This window comes from Neolamprologus multifasciatus, chromosome 14 (assembly GCF_963576455.1).
Source record: "Neolamprologus multifasciatus chromosome 14, fNeoMul1.2, whole genome shotgun sequence".
Taxonomy (NCBI): domain Eukaryota; kingdom Metazoa; phylum Chordata; class Actinopteri; order Cichliformes; family Cichlidae; genus Neolamprologus; species Neolamprologus multifasciatus.
Window position 1 is genome coordinate 36,988,342 of NC_140452.1, and position 24,306 is coordinate 37,012,647.

Below are 24,306 nucleotides of genomic sequence, written 5' to 3' on the forward strand. Positions count from 1 at the left end.
GCTGCAATGCTGTTCACTGTAATTCTTCACTAACCCCACCACCCCACCCTCCCCTCGCCCCGTCCTCCACCCCTCTCATTATGGTCCTGTGGGGTTCCGCAGTAGTTGAGACGTGGAGTCCTGGTGTGAGCGGGGTTGCGTTACTGAGCCCAAAACCAGTTGTCGGTCACGTCTAGTCCCAAAGTAAATGAGGAGGGGCCGATGTCGGTCTTGCTCCGGCACAATTTCTCTTTGCTTTTTTGCTTTTTTCGGTTCTGAAACTGACTTTTTTATGGGGGGGGGGTTATCGAACGACCAAAGCACAGCTTCATATTCATGACAGGTCATCAGCTCCAACCTGAAGAATTAAGGTGAAGAGCATTTGTTAATGTTTTCTGATTTCTTCCCTCCCCTGTGTGTGCCCTGTTCATGTCCATTTGTTTTGGTTGTTTCGAGAGGATTTCTTTTGATGTCTCTTGTCTTGTTCTGGTTTTATGCATCCTGCACGGCCTGAGCGCGAGCCTCGTCCTCTCTACTGTCAGTTCCTCCTGTCTTCTGCTCTCCCGTTCATCCGGAGCGTCGTCCCGAGCTCCGCTGTCTCTCTTGCCTCCTCTCTGAATGAACTGAACCGGCATCCTCTCAGCCTGTTTGTCCCACGGCACTGTTCCCGCTTCCCAAAACCATCCCCTTCCACTTTTGGTTTCCTTTGTTTTCCGAGCTCTCATATTTAACACGAGTCTAAAACTCTCCATCTCCTCATTTCTTAATATTGTGATGATGTACTTATGGTTGAGCTGAGGGACTGATGTCATAATATGTAAGGCTTAGCCTGTCACAGGAGGAGAGGAGGAGAAAAGTGTCTCCGAGCACTGAAACCTCTCTGTCTTCTCGTTTTCCTTCTCTGGCTTAGACCACGGGGACATGATGGACACGCAGGGCTTCGGAGGCAGCCCGTCGTTGTGGCAACAGGCTGAAGTCGCCACTCACGAGTCCCTGTGCCAGTCCTGCTCCACCGCTGGCAGCAACTTTGACTACGCGTCTGGCTGTACCTGCATACACGACCCATCAGATATTCACACGTATGCATTAAACTGCACACGATTCGTTTCAGCGACCTGCAGCGTTGCATTAGCTTACAGGAGCTGCGGTCGTGGGACTCATGGTATAGATCTGAGAAAATAAAAGTAATCACATCTCGTAAATGTAAGAAAACACGGAATTTAACCAAAGTTTCTATTTCTATAGTTAAATATTGTTGTGTTTAAGAGCCATGTGAAACCAGTGCACATCAAGAGTAAAAGAGATGTTTTATTTATTTAGCGTTGATGTGATGACACACTGAAGATAGACACAGTGTATATGAGTTAGGACGAACGGGCCGAGAGCAGCTTCACTGTCTGTGGAAACAATCACACAGAGAAGTATCAGCGATCTGAGACGACCGTGGCTGTAATACAGGGAGAGATTGTACTGACGGTTATCTGTGCACTGAGAAACCACAGGCACAGATCAATGAGACGGATCCATTTTCTGGAAACGTGACGATAACAAATGATTTCTTTTGCTTTCTCCAGTATTCCTCTGAAGATGCTCTGCCAGAACATGAAGCGGCAGATCGTCTCCAGAGCCTTCTATGGATGTAAGCACACTTTATTCACGCGCTTTGTTTCGAGTGTCATCTGTGGAGCCTCGTATCGAATGTTCCACCTGGACGGAGATGTTCAGTGTTGGTTTGATTTCAATGAAATTACAGTTTCATATATTCAATATGTTTGTGATGTAATGAAGAATTCATAAATAATAGATTAGGTTTTGTGTCACACATAATAAGTTATTGAGAACCTGCTGACCTGTGCGACCCTTCAAGTTACCTGAACTAATTCTTGCTTTTTGTCCTTGTGCACCATCTGCATCTCATATGTGATAAATCTGATGTGGTTACATATTCTTTTACATATTTTTCTACATATTCTTCGAGGGTTTTGTTTCAGATCATCAATGTTACATTAAACAATTCAGTCACAGTTTTAAATGATTCATTAAGTTTTCAAACACATGATTGTGCGCTAAGTGCGGCACAATCAGTTCGTGGGTGTAACTCAGTTCACTTCTATTTATATAACACCAAATGAAAAACAGTCTCTATCGATGGTTTTTCTCACAGGACAGTTTGGATAACTTTTCCCTTAATGAATGAAACGATCATTTCCAACCTGCATTGTGTATTTTCTCTGGTTATTACTGTCTAATCTTAAAACTTAGCTTGATGATATAAAACATGCACGTGTGGCAAATATGAAAAAAAACGATGAAATCTGTGTTTCAAAGACTGATTGGAGCTACACGTAGTCTCATCCTGACCTACTGTTGTGCACATGTGCCCTTCAGGGCTGGCGTACTGTCGACACCTGTCCACGGTGCGGACTCACCTGTCAGCTCTGGTCAACCACAACATCGTCCCCCCGGACAGACCCTGCGAGGCATCCGGGGGCCTCAGCAAAGAGGTGTGGAGCAAGTACCAGAAAGACTGCAAGGTGGGTGCAGCCGTTAATCCTGCAGGCCCTGCAACATAACGAGACTGCCCGTCCCCCCTCAGTCTGACACCCCCCCAGCTCTCACACACAATGGCAAATTTAAAACCCAGACACCACACAAATTGCCAAGTCATCATCTTGTCAGGGATATTGATCAGCACTCAAAGACACAGTAAGTTACGGCTGTTTTGTGCTGTGCAGGGACTCTGCGAGTCGTCTTTATCTGATCCGCACTGTGAGAAACGCTCTGCAGAGAATCATGAGGAGCGATGATGATGATGATGGAGAATTAGCACAGCACATATCTGCTGTCCACAGCTGGGTTACTGCGTGGGAGGAGCTGCACTCAGGCTTAACTAGGAATTTATTTATCATGTGCATATAGTTCCTGACACCAGCCCCTTGATTGGTTTAAAAAGTGCCGTCAGGAAGAAGAAGGTCCTAGGTTTGAATCCGCCACGTGGGCGGGGCTTTCTGAGTTTGCATGTTCTGCTCGTGTCTTCCTCCCACAGTCCAAACACACGCAGTTAGTGGGGTTAACTGGTGATTCTGGAGCGCCTGTGGGTGTGAACGGAAGGAAATCGTGTCTCATCAGGCGCAGTGGGCTGTACTTCCTCATCAAGTCGGATACATAAAGCATGAAGAAGCTGAATAACTGTGTAAACTATCATAAAACCTTTGTTGCTCTTATTTGCAAATTACTAATTAATGAAACTTCTTGCCTACAATATACATTTTGTTGAATCTGAGCGTTGGGCTCTGTGGAAACCAGGAACCACTAATTCCTCGGTTTAATGCAACTGATGGGCTTTAGCCTCCTTCCCAAGGATACTCAGACATGCAGACGGGTTAGTTTGGGATTCAACCGCTGACCCGGTCGACCTCCTGAGCGATGGAAATAATTCCTCCCACCGTGATCTCAGTAACACATCCAGAGTTTCAGGCACGGTTTGCTTTATTTACCTCCCAGTGAGCTTCAGAGGTGCAAATAACAAGTAACAGATAAGAAGCTAAAAAGCTATGAAGACAACAGGAAAGGAAACAAACAGCTGGAACAATATGATGAACAGTCAGCGCTTTTCTGAATGCACCCCGTTACACATGACAGCTGTATGCAGTGAACATAAGTGTGTTTGTGCACATCGACACGCCCGCATTGTCCTGCTGCATAACAGCTACTAGAGCATCAAACGCAGAACTGAAAATAGAGCCCAAACAAATTATGTCATTAAACTGTTAACAGCTGGAAATTGATTTAATTTTTTAAATGAATGAATGAAATATTAAGCTGTTCTGAAACATGGTCGAGAAGCTATGAAGTCTGAGACGAGGACAAAAGGCTGACTGTAACGATCCCAGCGACATCCTTTAATCAGCTGAAAGTCGTTCACTGTGTGGACAGACGTGAGGCTCTTCTAAGCAAAAGTCTGTCACTTATTGTATTTAAGTTCAAATCTGATGTTAGCTCTGCTTAAGCCAGCTGTATGTGTGCAGCTGCATGAGTCTCCTGAGCCAGGAGGAGGAGAAAGCTCTGACACTGAGTAGAGCAGTCAGAGCGGTCTGAAGCTGACGTTTGCAGACCCCGGTGTGTGACTGTGTCCATGCTCGGTGTGAGTATCCACCAGCGTGTTCCTGCACGGTGCTATAAACCAGCATTATTACCTGTTGTGTTTGTAAAGTCAGTTATTAACACAAAGTATAGCAAAGCTGAACTTTGTGAGCCTCGCTTTCATCTATCATCCACCTGCTGATGGAGCATATTAATTGAAAGTGGAGGATGGTGCACTGCTCCTGCTGTCTCCACTCTCTCCTTCGCTCTAATGAAAAGTTAATGAGTTTCAGTGAAACGAAGTCTCCGTGTGATACCATTGCAGCTATTAAAGCCGCCGCCGTAATCATTCATCAGCTCCAACGAAGTCATCGTTACTCATTTGCACTCTATTCATATCTGTGTCGTTTATCTTCCGCTCTAATCCACGTCTGCTCCCGTACGGAGCTCCATCACTCTTCACTGCTTCCATTATTGATGCACTTCCTGTGTGTGTGTGTGTGTGTGTGTGTGTGCAGAACTACAAGGAGCTGGAGATGCTCCGGCTGGTTTATTACGGTGGAGTGCAGCATGAAATCAGAAAGGAGGTGTGGCCTTTCCTTCTGGGACACTACAAGTTTGGCATGAGCAAAAAGGAGATGACTAAGGTACAGTGCACGCACACACACACACACACACACACACACACACACACAGTCTTTGAATTTGCCCTGAACTTAGTAAAACTCTGTGTGAAGATCGATGCAAAGATCAGCGAGCGGTACCAGCAGGTGATGCGGGAGTGGAAGGCCTGCGAGGTGATCGTCAAGCAGCGGGAGAAGGAGATGCAGTCGGCCATCTTTGCCAAGCTCTCCTCGGGCAGCAGCATCGACAGCCACGTCCTGCGGCTCGTCCACAGAGACTCCACGCTCAGCAATGAGGTGAAGGGCTCAGAGCAATATAGCTTCCACTCAGCGAGACACTTTATTAAGTTGGGAGAGTTTATTAAACGTTATTAAGAATCTGAATATCTGCTGTATGAGGGGAGCTTCACACAAGCAATATCCAAAGTCTTTGTTGGGTTGTCTGGGTGAGCTTTATATTATCCTCAGAGCTTCATTTGGTATCAGCAGCAGCAGACGCTGCAGCGTGAGCTCCGTTATTATCTGTTTTCATTTCAGCCTGTGTTGTTGTGCATTAAGCTTTGAGACGTCAAACTAAAACCTCCACGGACGGAGCAATAAAACAAGTTAGTGGCTGAATTATAGACGGTGCACGTCTCAGTGTGCCGTTATGGGTGCATGTCTGATGCAGGGGCGTTAACACCTTTCTTATATCACCACTCTGAAGACCGATGAGCGTCGTCAACAGGTTTACTGATATTCAAAAGGGTAAAACTAAAAACAAGACAAAAAATACAGTCATGACATACATATGTGCAGCATAATATACATTTATATACCACAATGCTACTACATAGCATATGTCTAATTATGTAAACTTTTTAAACTACTACTGATGCTATCCCAGACGACCTCCAAAATCGCGGGTAGCTAGCTTAACAAAAGGACTAGCTTTACAGCCAAATACTGCATTAGCGGGCAACATATTGTACAAAAAACAAAGTTGCAACTTATACTTTAAGTACATACCGGCGATACAACCATAAACCGAAGATGTAAACAGTATTTTTTCCAACAGGCCACCATAAACTGTGCCGATATGTTTCCCTTCTTTTTGCCTTTCTTGCGCTGACTTCCTGTTCAATAAAGTTGTTTCAAAATAAAGCCGTTTCTAAAGCGCATTACTTGGAGCAACCACAGAGGGCGCTGTAAACACATAACAAATAACAACTGACTGAGAATGATATTTTAGTGATACAACATTTTACAACTTTTAGTGATAACAGAACACTCAGTGTTTCTGCATAAGATGAAATCAGTAAAAAATCCGGATATATTGACTCGTTTTTAAAGAGATTAAACTGGCACAAACAGACTGAAGTATGATTAATGTTCACCTGGACAGTGAGTGGTTTCTGTAAAGCAAACAAGCAAAATAAGATTCACTCTACAAAAGTAGGCTGCAACAGTGTTTGACAGATGATCTGATAACAATGCTGCAAAATGCAGCAGCCGCACAAAGAATGAAAGATCAGTCAGTGAGTCGATGAATCACATGCATAGTTAGGTTGCATGCTCAGTCGTCCAGTCAGGAAATCCCAAAAGGCTGAATCTGCGTTGTCAGTGGGAGAAACCAGCCGACTGAAGGAACAGTGAGGTGATCATAGGTAGCGTTCACAGAGAGTTGGGGAAGGGCTGCACTCACCTGACCTCACAGCCCATCGTTCCCTCAGTGGTGCTAGTTTCATTGTGCAAATGTGCTGTTTATGAGCGATGAAACGTTTCTCCCACTGAGAACGTCCAGGTGAACAGAATCAATTCAATTTTATTTATATAGCGCCAAATCACAACAAAAGTCGCCTCAAGGCGCTTCATAGATACAGAGAAAAACCCAACAATCATATGACCCCCTATGAGCAGCACTTTGGCAACAGTGGGAAGGAAAAACTCCCTTTTAACAGGAAGAAACCTCCAGCAGAACCAGGCTCAGGGAGGGGCGGGGCCATCTGCTGTGATTGGTTGGGGTGAGAGAAGGAAGACAGGATAAAGACATGCTGTGGAAGAGAGACAGAGGTTAATAACAGATATGATTCAACACAGAGAGGTCTGTTAACCTTTTGGGATTTACTTAATCACACATTATATTACATAAACACCTCGAGGCTTCTGTTGTTGTAATTTGGCACAATATAAACAAACTGGAGTGAATTTAATCGTGGGAATCTCTTCTGATTCCTCCGCCCCCTTTTCAGGTGTTCATGTCTGTAGATGAGCAGGATGCAGGAAGCCAGGAGACCCCCAGCGGAGAGGACAGCACCCCCACAATGACCAACCTGGTGCCCCCCGTGGCCCTCCCACAAGAAGAGCGTCCTCTGGTAGAATTCGATTCCCCCGACTCAGGGCTCCCCTCCTCTAGAAACTACTCTGTGACCTCTGCTCACTCCCAGATCCTGTCTAGTATCGATGACGGTCAGAGCACAGAGGAGGAGGGCGGGGGCGCGGAGGACGGCAGGACTCCCAGTGAGGGGTGCCGGGACTCTCTGACGGAGGACAGGCTGTGCAGTCAGCTGGACAAACTGGTGACCAGCGGAGCAGCTGCTGAGGGGACGTCACCATCGCTCTCTTCCTATACAGTACGTACAGTGTGCACACATCATGTCCGGGCTTGTTTTTTGCATTGATGCCACATGATCAGAACAAAGTGCTTGGTGAGTGACACCAACCGATGGACACACTGAGCAGCAACACTGAGCAGAAAACCATTTTTCATGTTCCAGATCGAGTTGTTGGACACGGTCGCCCTCAACCTGCACAGAATAGACAAAGACGTCCAGCGCTGTGATCGCAACTACTATTATTTCACCACGAGCAACCTGGAGAAACTCCGCAACATCATGTGCAGGTAGAGAAAGACCTGAAGACGCAAGAAGATCCTTCTGTTGTTTTATGACGATCAAATCACTGAGTGAAAAAATGAAACTGCAGCTTTCCAGCAGAGAGACAAACCTGTTTTACTCGACGTGTCACGTGATGAGTCAGGTAGTCGCATAAACCCAGGACAGGTTGGTTTCTTTTGCTGTAAACAAAATCAAATCGTTTCCGTCAGCCTTTACTAACAGCTGCTACCGTTGAATATCAAAGAAATGCATCCGTATCGCTCCGTGGTTTAACTGGTGTGGCATCGCAGGCGCTGGTCTCTGTTAGTAAGAAGGCTGTAAAACTGATCCAGGGTCAGGTGCAGTGAACGGATCTGTTCTTGCTTCCTGGTGAAGCGATGCTCGGCCTGTCCGCAGCTTCCAGTGACAGACAGCTCAGTACTAACCCATGTTTGATACCCAAGACTACTTTATGGACCTCAGTGCTAAATGGCATCATGCAGCCAGGGCTGCCAGGGCTATGTGAGACAGGCCTTTAAGGTGGAATTAATTAAGCCGTTATTTAAAAAGCCATCAATTATAGACCTCACAAATTCTTGTGAGTAGTTGTAAAACAGCTGATCATCTGCAGAGGAGCTGCTTGTTTAAGAAGTGTCAGAGTGGGCAGTGAGCTGACTGCAGATCTGCAGAGCTGAGACGTACTCTGAGGGTTTGGCTACTCTCTTCACTTTTAAATTCATTGCTGAATACTGTATGTACAGGAGTATTAGATGATTACTTGTGTAGTGATGAGCAGTGTTGGTCAAGTTACTTGGAAAAAAGTAATCAGTAACTAATTACTGATTACTTCCCCCAAAAAGTAATCCCGTTACTTTACTGATTACCTATTTTAAAAAGTAATTAGTTACTTAGTTAGGGGGTGACTGTAGCTCAGGTGGTAAAGCAGGTCATCTACTGATCGGAAGGTTGGTGGTTCGATTCCTGGCTTCGCCTAGTCTGCATGCCAAATATCCTTGGGCAAGATACTAACCCCAAATTGCTCTCCGATGCATCCATCGGAGTGTGAATGTGTGTGAATGTTAGCTATAAAGCACTTAGAGAGATGTGCTTGTGCGAATGGGTGTGAATGGGTGAATGCACAAGTTGTGTAAAGCGCTTTGAGTGCTCAGATGAGTAGAAAAGCGCTATATAAGAACCAGTCCATTTACCATTTACTTTTTAAAAACACGATTTACAACCTGAATAGGTGATATAGTGATAGATCTTAAAAAAAAATTAAATTATCTGCAACATTCTCTGACTAGAAGAAATTAGTTTAACGTTTAAACCTATTTTCTGCACATTCCAGCACATAAAATAAAATATTTTGTGTGTTTACACTCAGTCTTTCAAATAGATGCAAGTAAAACACAGCAGAAAATAAATAAAGTCAAAGACTAGCGGTGCTGTTGCTCTATTTTCACCTGTAAAGCAGGAGTGGGGTAGGCGGAGGGTTACCCTGGTGCAGGTGTGCAGCGGTCAGTGGAAGAATCCGCGAGTTTCTCTGTGAGTTTCCCATTACGTCGTAGCTACTCGGTGCTTGCTCGGAAGTTTAGGGGTTTTTTTCGCTGTAAAAAGAAGTTTTCTTCCCACGCACAACGGACACTAATGTTTTTGTCACTTTTTATGGAATCAAACTCAAAGTAAGGTCAGTACTTCCACGCTTTAAACGCTGCACGCTCATACTCTCTCTGCACTCGATATATGATCCATTGTTGATCTGCACACAGCTGTTGTCACGAACGTCGCACTCGCTTACGTCACTGTCATGAGACATTCTCGCAAAAAAATCACGGTTTTAGTAACGCAGTAACGCAGCGTTCCTACGGGAAAGTAATAGTAATCTAATTACTGTTTTTGCAATAGTAATCCCTTACTTTACTCGTTACTTGAAAAAAGTAATCGGATTACAGTAACGCGTTACTGCCCATCTCTGGTGATGAGTAGGTGCAGAAGGTGGAGGCGAGTATTTTACAGAGTGAGAAGAAGCAGGTTTTATCTCGAGCCGTGTTTGTGTTATTTCCAGTTTCTAGCGTTTTATTCGTGGAGAACGAATCACCAACATTTACAACAACTACGATGTGTGCTCTCTCTTTAGTCCGTCTCTCTTTAGTCTGTCTCTCTTTCTCTCTTCCTGGCAGCTATGTGTGGGAGCATTTAGAGATGGGCTACATTCAGGGCATGTGTGACCTCCTCGCTCCGCTCATGGTCATCCTGGATGATGGTGAGCAGCTGCAGCAGCAGAACGCTTGTTTTCATTTCTGCGACAGTATTTATTCCAGAACAAATATTCAATAAATGATCATTAACTGTGTGTCAGAGTGCCTGGCCTACAGCTGTTTCACTCAGCTGATGAAGAGGATGAGTCAGAACTTCCCTAATGGTGGAGCCATGGACTCGCACTTTGCCAACATGAGGTCACTGATCCAGGTGATGATGTTCGCAGAGTGAGTATCAGAGAGCGAGAGACGCTCCAGCTAACAGCTGGTGTTCTGTGTGATGGCAGATCCTGGACTCGGAGCTGTTCGAGCTGATGCAGCAGAACGGAGATTACACTCACTTCTACTTCTGTTACCGGTGGTTCCTGTTGGACTTCAAGAGAGGTGAACGCGACGTCCTCCTCCTCACGTTTCTGTTTTCCGCGCGCAGACAAAGCGTGCGTGTTGAGAAGCGCTCTTTAGAAATGCCGATGATGTTAATGTGCTGTGTGCAGAGCTGCTGTACGACGACGTGTTCGCGGTGTGGGAGGTGATCTGGGTGGCTCCCAGGATTTCCTCGCAGCACTTCGTCCTCTTCCTGGCCTTGGCGCTGGTCACGGTTTACCGTGAGATCATCGTGGACAACAACATGGACTTCACCGACATCATTAAATTCTTTAATGGTAGGACGCACATTCATACCTGTTACTATCCTGCCACGCCCATCGCTGGAGATCAGAGAAGTGCTCTGAAGTCTGAACAGTGAGTAGAAAGCTTTGTGTCAGCGTGGCCGTTAGCGCTGCCATGTTCTCCCTGTACCTGTGGGGGCTTCCTCACAAACACGCATAGTTCAAACTAGAGATGGCACGATACCACTTTTTTATGTCCGATACCGATATCATAAATTTGGAAATCTGCCGATACTGATATGAATCCGATATAGAGTTTTTTAATCAATAAAACGTTTTAATATCTCGCTGCATTTTGTATAAGTTCATACTCAAGTTTAAATAAACAACAACACTAAAGCTATTCTGTTAGACCTGTATGTAAAAAATACACTGCACCCAAAATATTTCATAGTTCAGCAAAACTGATCAATCTAATAAACCCCCCCCCACCCCCCACCTCATGATGCTTAATCGACGTAATCAACTTTAATTTGATGCAGTGTGAAAAAAAATGCACAGCATCAAATTATTTTTCTACAATATTTAAATAGATTCAACATCTTTCTTCAACAGAACTGCACAGATGGAAAAAGTACTATAGCTTACTAGGGTATGTTAGACTTAACAGTTACTATATACAGTAATGGACTTCTATATATTTTACATCAGATTAAAACTTTGGGTGTAAGAGTCAGATAATTATTTATTAAAAGCTCGACATTTTAAATGAGAATAAGAAAGAAAAGTATGTCTTTGTGCCCCCTTTTCCCTGTTCATGCCCTATCGGCCCCCCTGGCTAAACTTTGCTAGATCCGCCCCTGCACAGTTACGTCAGCTGTAGAAAAAGATCCTGGTGTAGAAATAATATTAAATAAAGTCTAACAACAGCTTATCAAGCTTAAACGTGCTGCTGTTGTTCAGCCGCTGGTTTCCTCTTTCTGGTGCAAAATGGGCCAAAAACAAAGAAGAGAGACGATCAGCTGATTATTGATCAGTTTCATGATTGAAGTAGCAGCAGGAGAGAGAGAGAGAGAGAGAGAGGCAGTCGCTCCTTATATCTGTTGTTAAGCTTAACGTGGGAATGCTTTACAAACATTCAGAGATGAACTTACACACTTGCTTTACTTCTCTCTGGGAAAACTTCCTCGGAGATGAAATGCTGGTTTGGTAGCGACGCTACAAATACACAGCTGCTCTATCACGTGACCACACTGCTGCGACGTGCTACGGTTATGAGCCGAGTTACGCTGTGTTGCAAGTTTTGTGAGGTGCTTTTTTGATATTTAATGGATCGGATTACATTTTTTATTTTTCTCCAATATCCGATCCAGTAATTTACGTCAGTATCGGACCGATACCGATACGTAATATCGGATCGGTCCATCTCTAGTTCAAACTAATTTCAGGGCTCATCAGTTAGCTGCTGTGCTGTATTTCCATATTGGTAGCTCTCTCTAACAGCCTGTCTGATCCACAGAAATGGCCGAGCGGCATGATGTCCAGCACATCCTGAAGGTAGCACGTGAGCTGGTGCACAAAGTCCAGTCTCTGATGGACAACAAGTAACTGTGATGAAGAGAAGAGGAGGGAGGATGCAGAGGGAGAGTGTCTGACCCTGCTGGAAACTAGAGCACTTCCTGCCTCCACTTCCCCAGGCCACACCGGGGGGTCGAGGCGTCCCTTTGATGAAGGCCCCGGGAACGGGGCGGCTTTGGAGCTCGGCCCTGATCTGTTTACATTGCCCTTCACGTGGAATGCCCATGGTACCTGTTCGGACATGTGGATTTGTCTGCATGCTTGTGAGTTTGATCACACTGTGAACGCATTCTTGAGTTTCCCCAGTCCTGCAGAGTTTGCGTGCATGAATCACACACACACACACACACACTATCACAACTCGTTTTCTAAAGTCGCACTCTTTTCCTCGACTCTGAGACAACATGTTGGACGCCTCTCAGTGTTTGTGTTTGTCCATGCAGTGCCATCTGTGGCCACTAGAGTGCAGGATGTACACACAGCAGAAGACTTCGCCACGAAGACGTTTTCATCAGTGACCAAATGGACTGTGCCAACGACCTTTTCATGAGTGTTTTCTACAAGCATGTGTGTTTTTACCCCCTCTTTTCTTTTTGTCCACAAAGTCATTATGACACAAATGTTGCCTTTTTCAGTAACAGCCCAAGGTACTTACTTGCACTTTGTTGTGAGCGGGTCCTTCGCGGTCCCTGTGAAGGCCACGCCACGATCTGTGGGGGCCGGAGGAGCCTGCGAGCGGGCAGACCGTTTAGAAACTCAGGATGAATTGCAGCCAGCTTTTCTGAACATGTGGGTCAGTGTTTGAAGCATGTTTACTCCCAGAGCACAACAGGAAACGCAAGCACATGAGCCTTCCTCCTTATCCTCGCGATTTCAAAAGGGCCACCGCTACGTTTGAGAGCTGCACCTCAACTTATCTCAATCAGTTTAAATAGTTTTTAGCTCTTTTCGTGGCTGCTCATCAAGTTCAGAGAGCCAAATGTTTCCGGCACAACGTCACCGACATCCAAGGTGAGCAGGAGAAAGGTGGTGAAGAATCCAGCGACACTGAAACACTAGGAAACGACTTTACGTGTCGGGGTCGTTACAAAATACCAAACATGCTATTTCTGGCTTCGCTGAGCCTACAGAGACTGAGTTTTCAAAGGCAGAGTAATGCCGGGCTCACACTGTGCGATTTTTGGCCCATTTTGAGACGATTTTTGAGTCGTGCGACCGTTTTGGCGATCGGCCCGATTTTGGCCTTCATCGTGCGTCGTGTAGTATACGCGGGGTAACGAGAAGCGATTAACACCTCACGACCAGCTCCCGATCATCAATCGCTTGGTCGCGAGGGTGTCGCCGCAGTTTCTCACACTGCGCACGCGCAAACACGAATGTCAGCGAAAAAGACGGCGCAGCACGGCTGTGCAGCGTGTGATCTGGACACAAGCGATGGAGGCACTTGTAGAACTTTGGAAAGCTCATCCGAGCCTTTTCGATGTGGCCTCACAAAATGATCGCGACCACAACAACCGTGAAAATAGTTGGATGGACATCGCTGCTCAATCACAGCTGATCATGTTTTTCATTAGCAATTTAGCAAAGTTGATGGTGGTGTGCGTGTCTGTGTGAGTGAAAGACAGAGAGGGAGAGCGAGCGACAGAATTTTGTTATAACCTTCATTTTATGGAGGCACAGTGTGAGCACTCGGGTCGCATCAGAGCATCGGGTCGTACAGTGTGAGACCTGCATCGTGACCTACGAACCTCTGCGAGTCAATCGTGCAGTTTGAGCAGGAGCTGAATCGCGTGACTGACAAAATCGCACAGTGTGAGCCCGGCTTAAGAAGACAAACTGATCTAATTAGGATTCGTTGAATTAAAATTTAAAAACTGATTTATGTAGCAGTGTTTGGATATTTTTATCAAAAGAATGAAAATCACAGGAAACCTCAAACAGCTGGACTGTAGTTTAGCAGACGTCACAATTATAGGATCGAGTTAGTGTTGTAGTGCTTGTTCATAACTAAAAACAGTATTTAAGAGCTAGTCAGAAACATGTACCTTTCTTGGTTCGCCGAGACTTAAAAGGAAGTTCTTGTCTGATTGTTGGGGATCTCTCGCTAATCTGACAAGTAGTTGAGCTAATTTTGTGATAGACTTCCTGGAGTATAATTATTTCAGATAATCTTTGATTAACATTTAAATTTACAGGATCCTTAACTATCACACAACAGAACTATAGTGTGAAAGCTCCAATAACCAGCTACAAGTAAATGTCCGTTTCAGATCTGTGTTGAAATGTTGTTGGGTGAAGCTGCAGGAAATAGAAGCACACATTATTAGGCATTCCCTGGGAACAAACAAACCAGATCGAGTATACGGGATAGAAGGCGAGACACGAGGATGCAGGATGCGGTCAGTGCTTGTTTGACTTTTCGCAGCAAAGAATATTCTCGGGAAACATCCTTTCAGTAATTTCCTTTGAAACATGCACGCTGACCTGAAGGCACCACGAAGACTGTTCGACTTCCTTTTGCATTCAGGAGCACTGTCCAGAGAAGTGGTTGCAATTGTCCCTGTGAAGCCGAAGTCCAGCCTCTGAGACTGGGACTGGGTTTGTCTTTACAGTCCCAGGTTTAGAGAAAAAACAACAGAAATCTGAGAAGAAGCTGCTTTTAATGCCATCACTCGTGTTCAGTGGATCAGTATTACCGTGTGTTGGTGTTGGCTTCAGAGTAACAGCACATTCACGTATCTGAAGGGAGTCGGATGCTTTTTTGACACCCTCCCTGCTCTCCCGTCTTCTCAGTGTGACCCTTTATCGCTCCTTAAACCGTCCAACGCGACCGCGCACGCTCGGTCGTCCGACACGGACCCGCACCTGTGATTCAAGTGCCAAGAGTCTTCCCCGATCCTAACGTGTACTGTAGTCATCCTGCTCTCCGATTGCTAGTTTGATCCCAGGAACAGGCCGTGGCATTGGATGGACCTCGCTACGGCCCCTCCTCCCCGCCGCCGCGGAGGCTGGGAGGGGGAATCGGGTCCGTGCTTTTTCTTCCGATCAGGACGTTGTGTACCAAAGCCTTGAAACAGCCCCCTCTGTGGCGTGACGACAACGTGCAATTTCATACTGCATCTTGAAGACTGACTGTTTACTATTTGTGTAAAATATTTTTGGAAATGTTGTTCTTGAATTCTTTCACTACTGTGCAATTTCTGTCGTTTGAGAAACCCATCAAAGTCTATACTGCTGTACATATGAACCAAAAGCCCAATATTTCTATGAAGACAGACACGACATATATACAAATACACATATAACTTATTTTGAGATCTATTTTTATGTTGGTTTTAGCAGCACTAGCCAGAGGTGTGTACTGTGCAGAAATGCAGAATGTGTGCAGACCATGTTACAGATTGACTGTTAAGTGTTCTCTTAATGTTGTGCACTGACTTCGAGATTTCAAATTTCTATTTATGTAGGGAGCCAACGATTGCATTGCTGAATATGTATTGGTAAGGGTGTATCATTTGCCTTGAATGTAATGTATTATTAAATAAGAAGTTGTTCATGAGCCGCCTGCTCTCCTTCCTTTATGCTTTTCTTGCTAACGTGTGGACACTTTTAATGACGTCTACACTGACTTAAGGTTAAAAACACCGTTTGCTCTGCAAAAAATACACCTTGACCGCCTCACCACGAGGGGGCAGCATTTTATTCTCATTTCCCATCCTTGAAAAGAAATAAAGTGGGCTGCCATCCAGCAGTTAAGTTTGCTCGTAGCTTTAATAGTTCAGAGAGTCAAACACAATAAATGTATTTTGTCAGGAACACATAACATTAGTAAGATTACACGATGAAGCTGATATTTTTAACTGGATGGCAAACAAAGGCTCCGTTACTCACTAGCTGTCAGGAGATTGCAGTCAACCTGTTTTCTCAACCCTCCAAACTCGAGCGCATAATCCGAGCTACGGTGGCCACTAGTGATGCGCGAATCATGAACGAATCGTTCAATACTCGAGAATCACTTTACTGACTCATGAATCCTGATTCACAAGCCCAACTGACTCATTCACTGACTCATCCCTTTTGCTGTTAGCAGCAATGTATCTAGCTTATAATTAAAATTGTGGAGAAAAACACAACATCCAGTATCGTAACAAAAGCATTTCTGCTCTGAACTGGAAGAAAAAACCCTGAGTAGAAGCTCACATCAAGACAATAGCTCCTTGGTTCACAGTAGCATCGCTCTGCTAACATGCTAACAGCACATTTCAGCTACTCACCCCCTCCCTCCTGGCTCACAGCTTCTTCTTCTTCTTCTTCTTGGTTGGCAACCAATGTTAAGGCGCATTACCGCCCCCTGGCTCACATTTCAGTGGACATTTAGATGAGAAAATATATATTTAACACATTTAAGGAAAATACCAATAAAATAAAAATAAACAAAATAAATGTTTATTAAGCAATTTTGATAGGAAATTGCTTGATTTTAGAAATGTTTTTGCTCTTTTTTGCTCTATAAAATAGTTTTTGTTTTTTTTTAGAATCATTCATCTTAGCAGTGGGATTTACATGAAAAGAGAAACAAATTAAGTTTGAGTGAAAATGTACATTTTTGGCACTCTCTGGTCAACTGACTCAGTGAATCAAATGACTCAAAAAACCCGATTCACTTTGGTGAGTGACTCATTAAAACTCGATTCAGTAAAAAGAATCAAATTTACCATCACTTGTGGCCACTGCAGGACAAAACAATTCTGGCTGCTGTTCATCTGTAACGGACGCAGGTCGTCAGTCTACTGTTGAGCTCAACTATCAAGATTATTATGGCTGTATCCCACTTCAGGGTCTGCAGAGGCCGCATTTTAAGGCCGATTGACGCGACGAAGGCTGTCCCAATGCGAAGGCTGCTCGAAATTCAATTCAATTCAATTCAATTCAATTTTATTTATATAGCGCCAAATCACAACAAATGTCGCCTCAAGGCGCTTCATAGATACAGAGAAAAGCCCAACAATCATATGACCCCCTATGAGCAGCACTTTGGCGACAGTGGGAAGGAAAAACTCCCTTTTAACAGGAAGAAACCTCCGGCAGAACCAGGCTCAGGGAGGGGCGGCCATCTGCTGCGACCGGTTGGGGTGAGAGAAGGAAGACAGGATAAAGACATGCTGTGGAAGAGAGACAGAGATTAATAACAGATACGATTCAATACAGAGAGGTCTGTTAATACATAGTGAGTGAGAAAGGTGACTGGAAAGGAAAAACTCAATGCATCATGGGAATCCCCCGGCAGCCTACATCTATTGCAGCATAACTAAGGGAGGATTCAGGGTCACCTGGTCCAGCCCTAACTATATGCTTTAGCAAAAAGGAAGGTTTTAAGCCTAATCTTAAAAGTAGAGATAGTGTCTGTCTCCTGAATCCAAACTGGAAGCTGGTTCCACAGAAGAGGGGCCTGAAAACTGAAGGCTCTCCCTCCCATTCTACTTTTAAATACTCTAGGAACAACAAGTAGGCCTGCAGAGCGAGAGCGAAGTGCTCTAATAGGGTGATATGGTACTACAAGGTCATTAAGATAAGATGGGGCCTGATTATTTAAGACCTTGTATGTGAGGAGCAGGATTTTGAATTCAATTCTGGATTTAACAGGAAGCCAATGAAGGGAAGCCAAAACAGGAGAAATATGCTCTCTCTTTCTAGTCCCTGTCAGTACTCTTGCTGCAGCATTTTGGATTAACTGAAGGCTTTTCAGTGAGTTTTTTGGACATCCTGATAATAATGAATTGCAGTAGTCTAGCCTGGAAGTAATAAATGCATGAACTAGTTTTTCAGCGTCACTCTGAGACAGGATATTTCTAATTTTAGAGATGTTGCGCAAATGGAAGAACGCAGTCTTACATATTTGTTTAATATGTGCGTTGAAGGACATATCCTGGTCAAAAATGACTCCAAGGTTCCTCACAGTGTTACTGGAGGCCAAGGTAATGCCATCCAGAGTAAGAATCTGGTTAGATACCATATTTCTAAGCTTTTCAGCGCCGAGTACAATGACCTCAGTTTTATCTGAGTTAAGAAGCAGAAAGTTAGTGGCCATCCAAGTCTTTATGTCTTTAAGACATTCCTGCAGTTTAACTAATTGGTGTGTGTTATCTGGCTTCATGGACAGATAGAGCTGGGTGTCATCTGCATAGCAGTGAAAATGTATGCTATGTCTTCTAATGATGCTGCCTAGGGGAAGCATGTATAATGTAAACAGAATTGGTCCTAGCACCGAACCCTGTGGAACTCCATAATTAACCTCAGTGTGTGAAGAGGACTCTCCATTTACATGCACAAATGGGAGTCTATTAGATAGATATGATACAAACCACTGCAGTGCAATACCTGTAATACCTACAGCATGTTCTAATCGCTCTAATAGAATATTATGGTCAACAGTATCGAATGCTGCACTACTGAAATGCGGCCTTCAAATGTGTCCTTCATTTCCCTGAATTTTAAGGATGTGGCGGTGTAGACTTCGTGACCCAACATATCCCAGAGTTCATAGCGTGGCGGTGGGTGTGGATAATTTTGCCGAAAAAACCGGTGGAAGCGGAGTTTAAGAGTGAACTTTTAAAAGTAAGTACTGAATATTATTATTGGAATTTAATCAGATTCATCAGAGGGAAAACATGATTTTAAGAATCAGAATCAGGGTTTTATTGCCAAATGTTGAGCAATTTTACAACATTAGGAAATTTCTGCGGTACTTAGTGCAAACATACTGTCAGACAACGCTTAAATAGACGTAAAAATTAAAATTAAAAGTGCTAAGTAGATATATACATGAGTGCAGGTGGTGATCAGTGCAAACATGGCATGATGCAGTGAACACAGTGTAGGGTCATGTGTTAGTGGTGGGAACAGTCATACGGTTATTGTTCATGAGTCCAACAGCAGAGGGGAAGAAACTGTTCTTATGGCGAGAGGTGCTGGTGCGAATGGAGCCTCCTGCCTGAGGGGAGCAGGTCAAACAGACTGTGTCCAGGGTGAGAAGGGTCAGCTGTGAGCCGAGCTGCACGCCCCAGTGTCCTGGAGGTGTACAGGTCCTGCAGAGATGGGAGTCTGCAGCCAGTCACCTTCTCAGCAGCAGTGGCGGTCCTAGCCTGTTTGGCGCCCTGAGCGAACACACCTTCTGGCGCCTCCCCCCTCCCCCACCACACACACACTAAGGATTAACCATTGACATAAAACTATTCTCGGAACCATACTGAATTTCATCAGAGAAACACACATATGAAGAGAGAGAGAGAGTATGCATTGTATGCAAACAGCTACCAAACAGCCATCATAATTTGTCATACAATGAGAACAGGACAAATCAACAACTGACAATAACTAATTAATATTAAAATCTGTAACATGATGTAATGTTTGGAGTTTAGTCTGTTACTGTTGCTATTTTTACCATTTCTTCTTGGACCAACTGTAACTCACATAATTTCCTTAGGGATTAATAAAGTATTCTGACTCTGATTGTTTCAGGATGACCTGCCATTATCCAATCACACATCTGCTTACCTGTATCTGTTGCTCGTTTCTCCTCTTCTTTTCTCTTTTTTCTAAACTGAGCACCTGATGGCTTTGAACTTTTCTCGTCCATCTTACATTGGTTTTAATTTTGCACTCCAGTATGAACACAAATCCCCCAACTCGAGGATCACCACAACATAACCTAACAGACCTACACCTTAGTTCACAGATTCACTTTGTCGAGGGTTTATTTCTGGGATTTCACACAACCCAGGATTCAAATCATGAATCCATGATGGGCTTGGATTTACAACATTATAAATGAAATGTGCTCTATTTGGAAGCAGCCGCCCCCTCCCCTGTTGACGGGTTGTGTGAGACTTTAAATCATCAAACTGTAAATTATAAAATTTAAATTGTTATTGATCCCTTTACCCAGAGTCCTAAAGTGTATATTTATTTTCTTACTCTTCTTATACAGTGGGGCAAAAAAGTATTTAGTCAGCCACCGATTGTGCAAGTTCCCCCACTTAAAATGATGACAGAGGTCAGTAATTTGCACCAGAGGTACACTTCAACTGTGAGAGACAGAATGTGAAAAAAAAAATCCATGAATTCACATGGTAGGATTTGTAAAGAATTTATTCGTAAATCAGGGTGGAAAATAAGTATTTGGTCAATAACAAAAATACAACTCAATACTTTGTAACATAACCTTTGTTGGCAATAACAGAGGTCAAACGTTTACTATAGGTCTTTACCAGGTTTGCACACACAGTAGCTGGTATTTTGGCCCATTCCTCCATGCAGATCTTCTCAAGAGCAGTGATGTTTTGGGGCTGTCGCCGAGCAAAACGGACTTTCAACTCCCGCCACAGATTTTCTATGGGGTTGAGGTCTGGAGACTGGCTAGGCCACTCCAGGACTTTCAAATGCTTCTTACGGAGCCACTCCTTTGTTGCCCGGGCGGTGTGTTTTGGATCATTGTCATGTTGGAAGACCCAGCCTCGTTTCATCTTCAAAGTTCTCACTGATGGAAGGAGGTTTTGGCTCAAAATCTCACGATACTTGGCCCCATTCATTCTGTCCTTAACACGGATCAGTCGTCCTGTCCCCTTGGCAGAAAAACAGCCCCATAGCATGATGTTTCCACCCCCATGCTTCACAGTAGGTATGGTGTTCTTGGGATGCAACTCAGTATTCTTCTTCCTCCAAACACGACGAGTTGAGTTTATACCAAAAAGTTCTACTTTGGTTTCATCTGACCACATGACATTCTCCCAATCCTCTGCTGTATCATCCATGTGCTCTCTGGCAAACTTCAGACGGGCCTGGACATGCACTGGCTTCAGCAGCGGAACACGTCTGGCACTGCGGGATTTGATTCCCTGCCGTTGTAGTGTGTTACTGATGGTGACCTTTGTTACTTTGGTCCCAGCTCTCTGCAGGTCATTCACCAGGTCCCCCCGTGTGGTTCTGGGATCTTTGCTCACCGTTCTCATGATCATTTTGACCCCACGGGATGAGATCTTGCGTGTAGCCCCAGATCGAGGGAGATTATCAGTGGTCTTGTATGTCTTCCATTTTCTGATGATTGCTCCCACAGTTGATTTTTTCACACCAAGCTGCTTGCCTATTGTAGATTCACTCTTCCCAGTCTGGTGCAGGTCTACAATTCTTTTCCTGGTGTCCTTCAAAAGCTCTTTGGTCTTGGCCATGGTGGAGTTTGGAGTCTGACTGGTTGAGGCTGTGGACAGGTGTCTTTTATACAGATGATGAGGTCAAACAGGTGCCATTCATACAGGTAACGAGTGGGGGACAGAAAAGCTTCTTACAGAAGACGTTACAGGTCTGTGAGAGCCAGGGATTTTCCTTGTTTGAGGTGACCAAATACTTATTTTCCACCCTGATTTACGAATAAATTCTTTACAAATCCTACCATGTGAATTCATGGATTTTTTTTTCACATTCTGTCTCTCACAGTTGAAGTGTACCTCTGGTGCAAATTACTGACCTCTGTCATCATTTTAAGTGGGGGAACTTGCACAATCGGTGGCTGACTAAATACTTTTTTGCCCCACTGTATTTGTTGTTTGTTTACTTGCACAGCTGTAACTGGAGCCTCGTCGTCTCGTCTCTCTACATACTGGACTGTATGTAGCAGAGATGACAATAAAGTTTACTTTGACTTCAGCAGCGAGCAGGCGCACCGAGGGCTCTCATGCTCACTTTTCGTGTACAGAATTTCAAAAAAACATCGGTGCAAATTATAAGTCTGTATCATGATGTCTGGTGTTTTCGTGTTTGTTGGGTTTTTTTTAAATTGTTTTATTTTGCGAGTTGGTTATTAGATGCCGCTCCAGCAGTGTTGGGAAGGTTACTTTTAAAATGTATTCCATTACAGAATACAGATTACATGCCCCAAAATGTATTTTGTAACGTATTCCGTTACGTTACTCGATGAGAGTAATGTATTCTGAATACTTTGGATTACTTAATATATTATCATGCTGTTTACAACTACATGAATGTACTATTGCTGTGATTTATTACTGTTACTGAAGGTCCGCGGCTCCGAACCGTAGTAAAGGGACCTCTGGCTAATACGGTGGGTTCTGTGTCGGCTCGTAGCTGAAAACTAGCTTTACTTTGTTGTCTGGGTCAACTTTGCTAGCAGAGACAGAGAGAGGCGTTGAAAGGCTGCTCCAACAGAACTTATTGTTTTTGGAGGAGAACACGAACACGGTGTACAGTCGAGTCTTAATAGCTTACTTACAGCTGGGCTCGTCAGGCACTCTTCTTGGCTGCAGTGGTTATTATTATATTTACATGCTTCCAGCTTCTGTTTCTGCTCGATGACAGCTCGTACTTTTCCTTTTTCTCCCTCCCTCGCTCACAGACACATAACGTGTATGGCAGTCCATTCTCCCTGCAGCACGGACTACACTGCCCATGATGCTACATTCTTTAGAGCTATACCTGTAGCATTCTGCCTGTTAGCTTAGCACAATAACAACAAAAAGGCCTCTCTCACCCAGGAAACACGCAGAGAGAGAGCGTCACCCTGTAACCATGGCAACCGTAACGCTGCCGCCTGGAACAACAGAACGTAGCTGTCAAACAAAACCCAAACAGTCCTGACCCGCCACAACATGAAACAGGGAAGTACCGCCGTGTAATCCATTTATTTCAACAAAGTAACTGTATTCTAAATACCACCTTTTTAAACAGTAACTGTAACGGAATACAGTTACTCATATTTTGTATTTTAAATACGTAACGGCGGTACATGTATTCCATTACTCCCCAACACTGCGCTCCAGCCAGCCAGAGAATCCCCCGCCGCCCTGCCCTCTCCTCTCTGCGCCGCAAGCAGCAGGCGCAACTCACAAACGGAGGGCGCCCTTACTCCCAACAAATGGGCGATAGAAAACCGATTGGTGCTGTGTCATTGGTGATGACATTCCCAATATGCGCTGGCTGACGTCGGGGCGGCATGAGTACAAGCAATTTTTATTTATTATGGTAGAGGACTTGAAGCACATGACATGCCTGCAGTGAGGAGTTGAAAATGCCAGAAAACACTGGGGCCAGCTCGTTTGCACAGTGTCTGAGGGGGGAATAAGCAGTCATCTAATCATTCACAGGGTTCTCCTTTTATTCTCAAATCAATAAAGCAAAGAAGGAAGGAAGGAAAGACACACATGGACTGCCAATGCTGAAAGAAAACAGATTTAAGTTACTCATTATCTTAAACAATACATAAAATAAAAAACCCAAACAGAACCTCACCTCTGCTGCCGCCCCGTGTGGGAGTGAAGAAAGAGTGAGCCAAAAGTGAATGCAGTCCTTATATAATGTGTGACAGGTGAGTGCAATTAAGGACAAGCACCACACCCAATCAAAGGTGAGAGAACTAAACAAGGTGCATCTGGTGAAGTGAGTGGGTGTGCTGGGATGTGCTAAAAGGTGGGTCTATACAACAGAAGGGTTGTAGTGGGAGAAGGTGGTGTGAAATCCTTCTTGGTGTGGGGTGAGGAGGGGGGTGTTGTAGGTGAAGTGTTTGATGGTGGTGATGGCTCTATGGAGGGGGGAGAGGTGGGGGCCGTTGGAGGTGTGAAGGCTGCTTGATGGCTCGTCAAAACGGCAGTAAAAGTCGTTAAGGGTGTTGGCCAAGAGCAAGTCATCAGTGGAGTGGGCGGTTTTAGGCTTGTAGTTGGTGATGTTCCTAAAACGTTTCCACACAGAGGCCGAGTCGTTCTCTGAGATCTGCTGCTGCATCTTCTCAGAGTGCTGATGTTTAGCAACGTCCACTTTAGTGAACCTGTACTTGGCCTCTGTAGCAGTCCCCGTCTCCGCTTCTGAACGCCTTTCTCTTTTCCAGCCACAGCTTTGAGTTTAGGAGTAAAGTTTGTCATTGAACGTGTTTGCTCATAACCACCTGTTGTTTAGCGTCAAATCTGCTGGCAATAACTGCGATAACATCAGGAAAAATGAGGATGTTTATACACACGTGTTAGAGAGGACGATGAGAAAGAAATGAAACATGTGGTTTGACTCTTTCAAAGTAAAATTACTTTACAAGGTTCACTACGTATGTCGCCAATCTCTGGCCACATACATAAAACACGTTTGGGTGGACGCGACCCATTTTGGCAACAGAAGCTTCCACAACATTTTTTCTATCAACCCCCCCAATATTTCTGTACCTTCAACAGCTTTTACTTAGGAGAAAGGGTTAGCTGTCGGTGAGCCCAACACTTTGAGTCAAATACTTTAAAAGTACTCTTTGATACACTTGTACTTTTTTTAA

General features: G+C 44.4%; 1 protein-coding gene across 4 annotated transcripts in view; it reads left to right on the forward strand.

The window, feature by feature from the left end:
* Window positions 1–15,541, forward strand: part of sgsm2 (small G protein signaling modulator 2) — a 113,171-nt gene extending 97,630 nt beyond the window's left edge. For 3 of the 4 annotated variants that reach the window (XM_085184689.1, XM_085184688.1, XM_085184690.1), the window contains 12 exons: window positions 890–1,058; window positions 1,554–1,618; window positions 2,368–2,513; window positions 4,581–4,709; window positions 4,800–4,982; window positions 6,917–7,297; window positions 7,442–7,566; window positions 9,721–9,803; window positions 9,900–10,009; window positions 10,086–10,182; window positions 10,293–10,460; window positions 11,926–15,541. In XM_085184689.1, the coding sequence (XP_085040815.1) occupies window positions 890–1,058; window positions 1,554–1,618; window positions 2,368–2,513; window positions 4,581–4,709; window positions 4,800–4,982; window positions 6,917–7,297; window positions 7,442–7,566; window positions 9,721–9,803; window positions 9,900–10,009; window positions 10,086–10,182; window positions 10,293–10,460; window positions 11,926–12,014 (1,745 nt within the window). In that variant the 3' untranslated portion in view covers window positions 12,015–15,541. The remainder of the gene's footprint in view (window positions 1–889; window positions 1,059–1,553; window positions 1,619–2,367; window positions 2,514–4,580; window positions 4,710–4,799; window positions 4,983–6,916; window positions 7,298–7,441; window positions 7,567–9,720; window positions 9,804–9,899; window positions 10,010–10,085; window positions 10,183–10,292; window positions 10,461–11,925) is intronic. The other variant, XR_014877927.1, reaches the window with a different exon arrangement.
* Window positions 15,542–24,306: the final 8,765 nt, after the last annotated feature.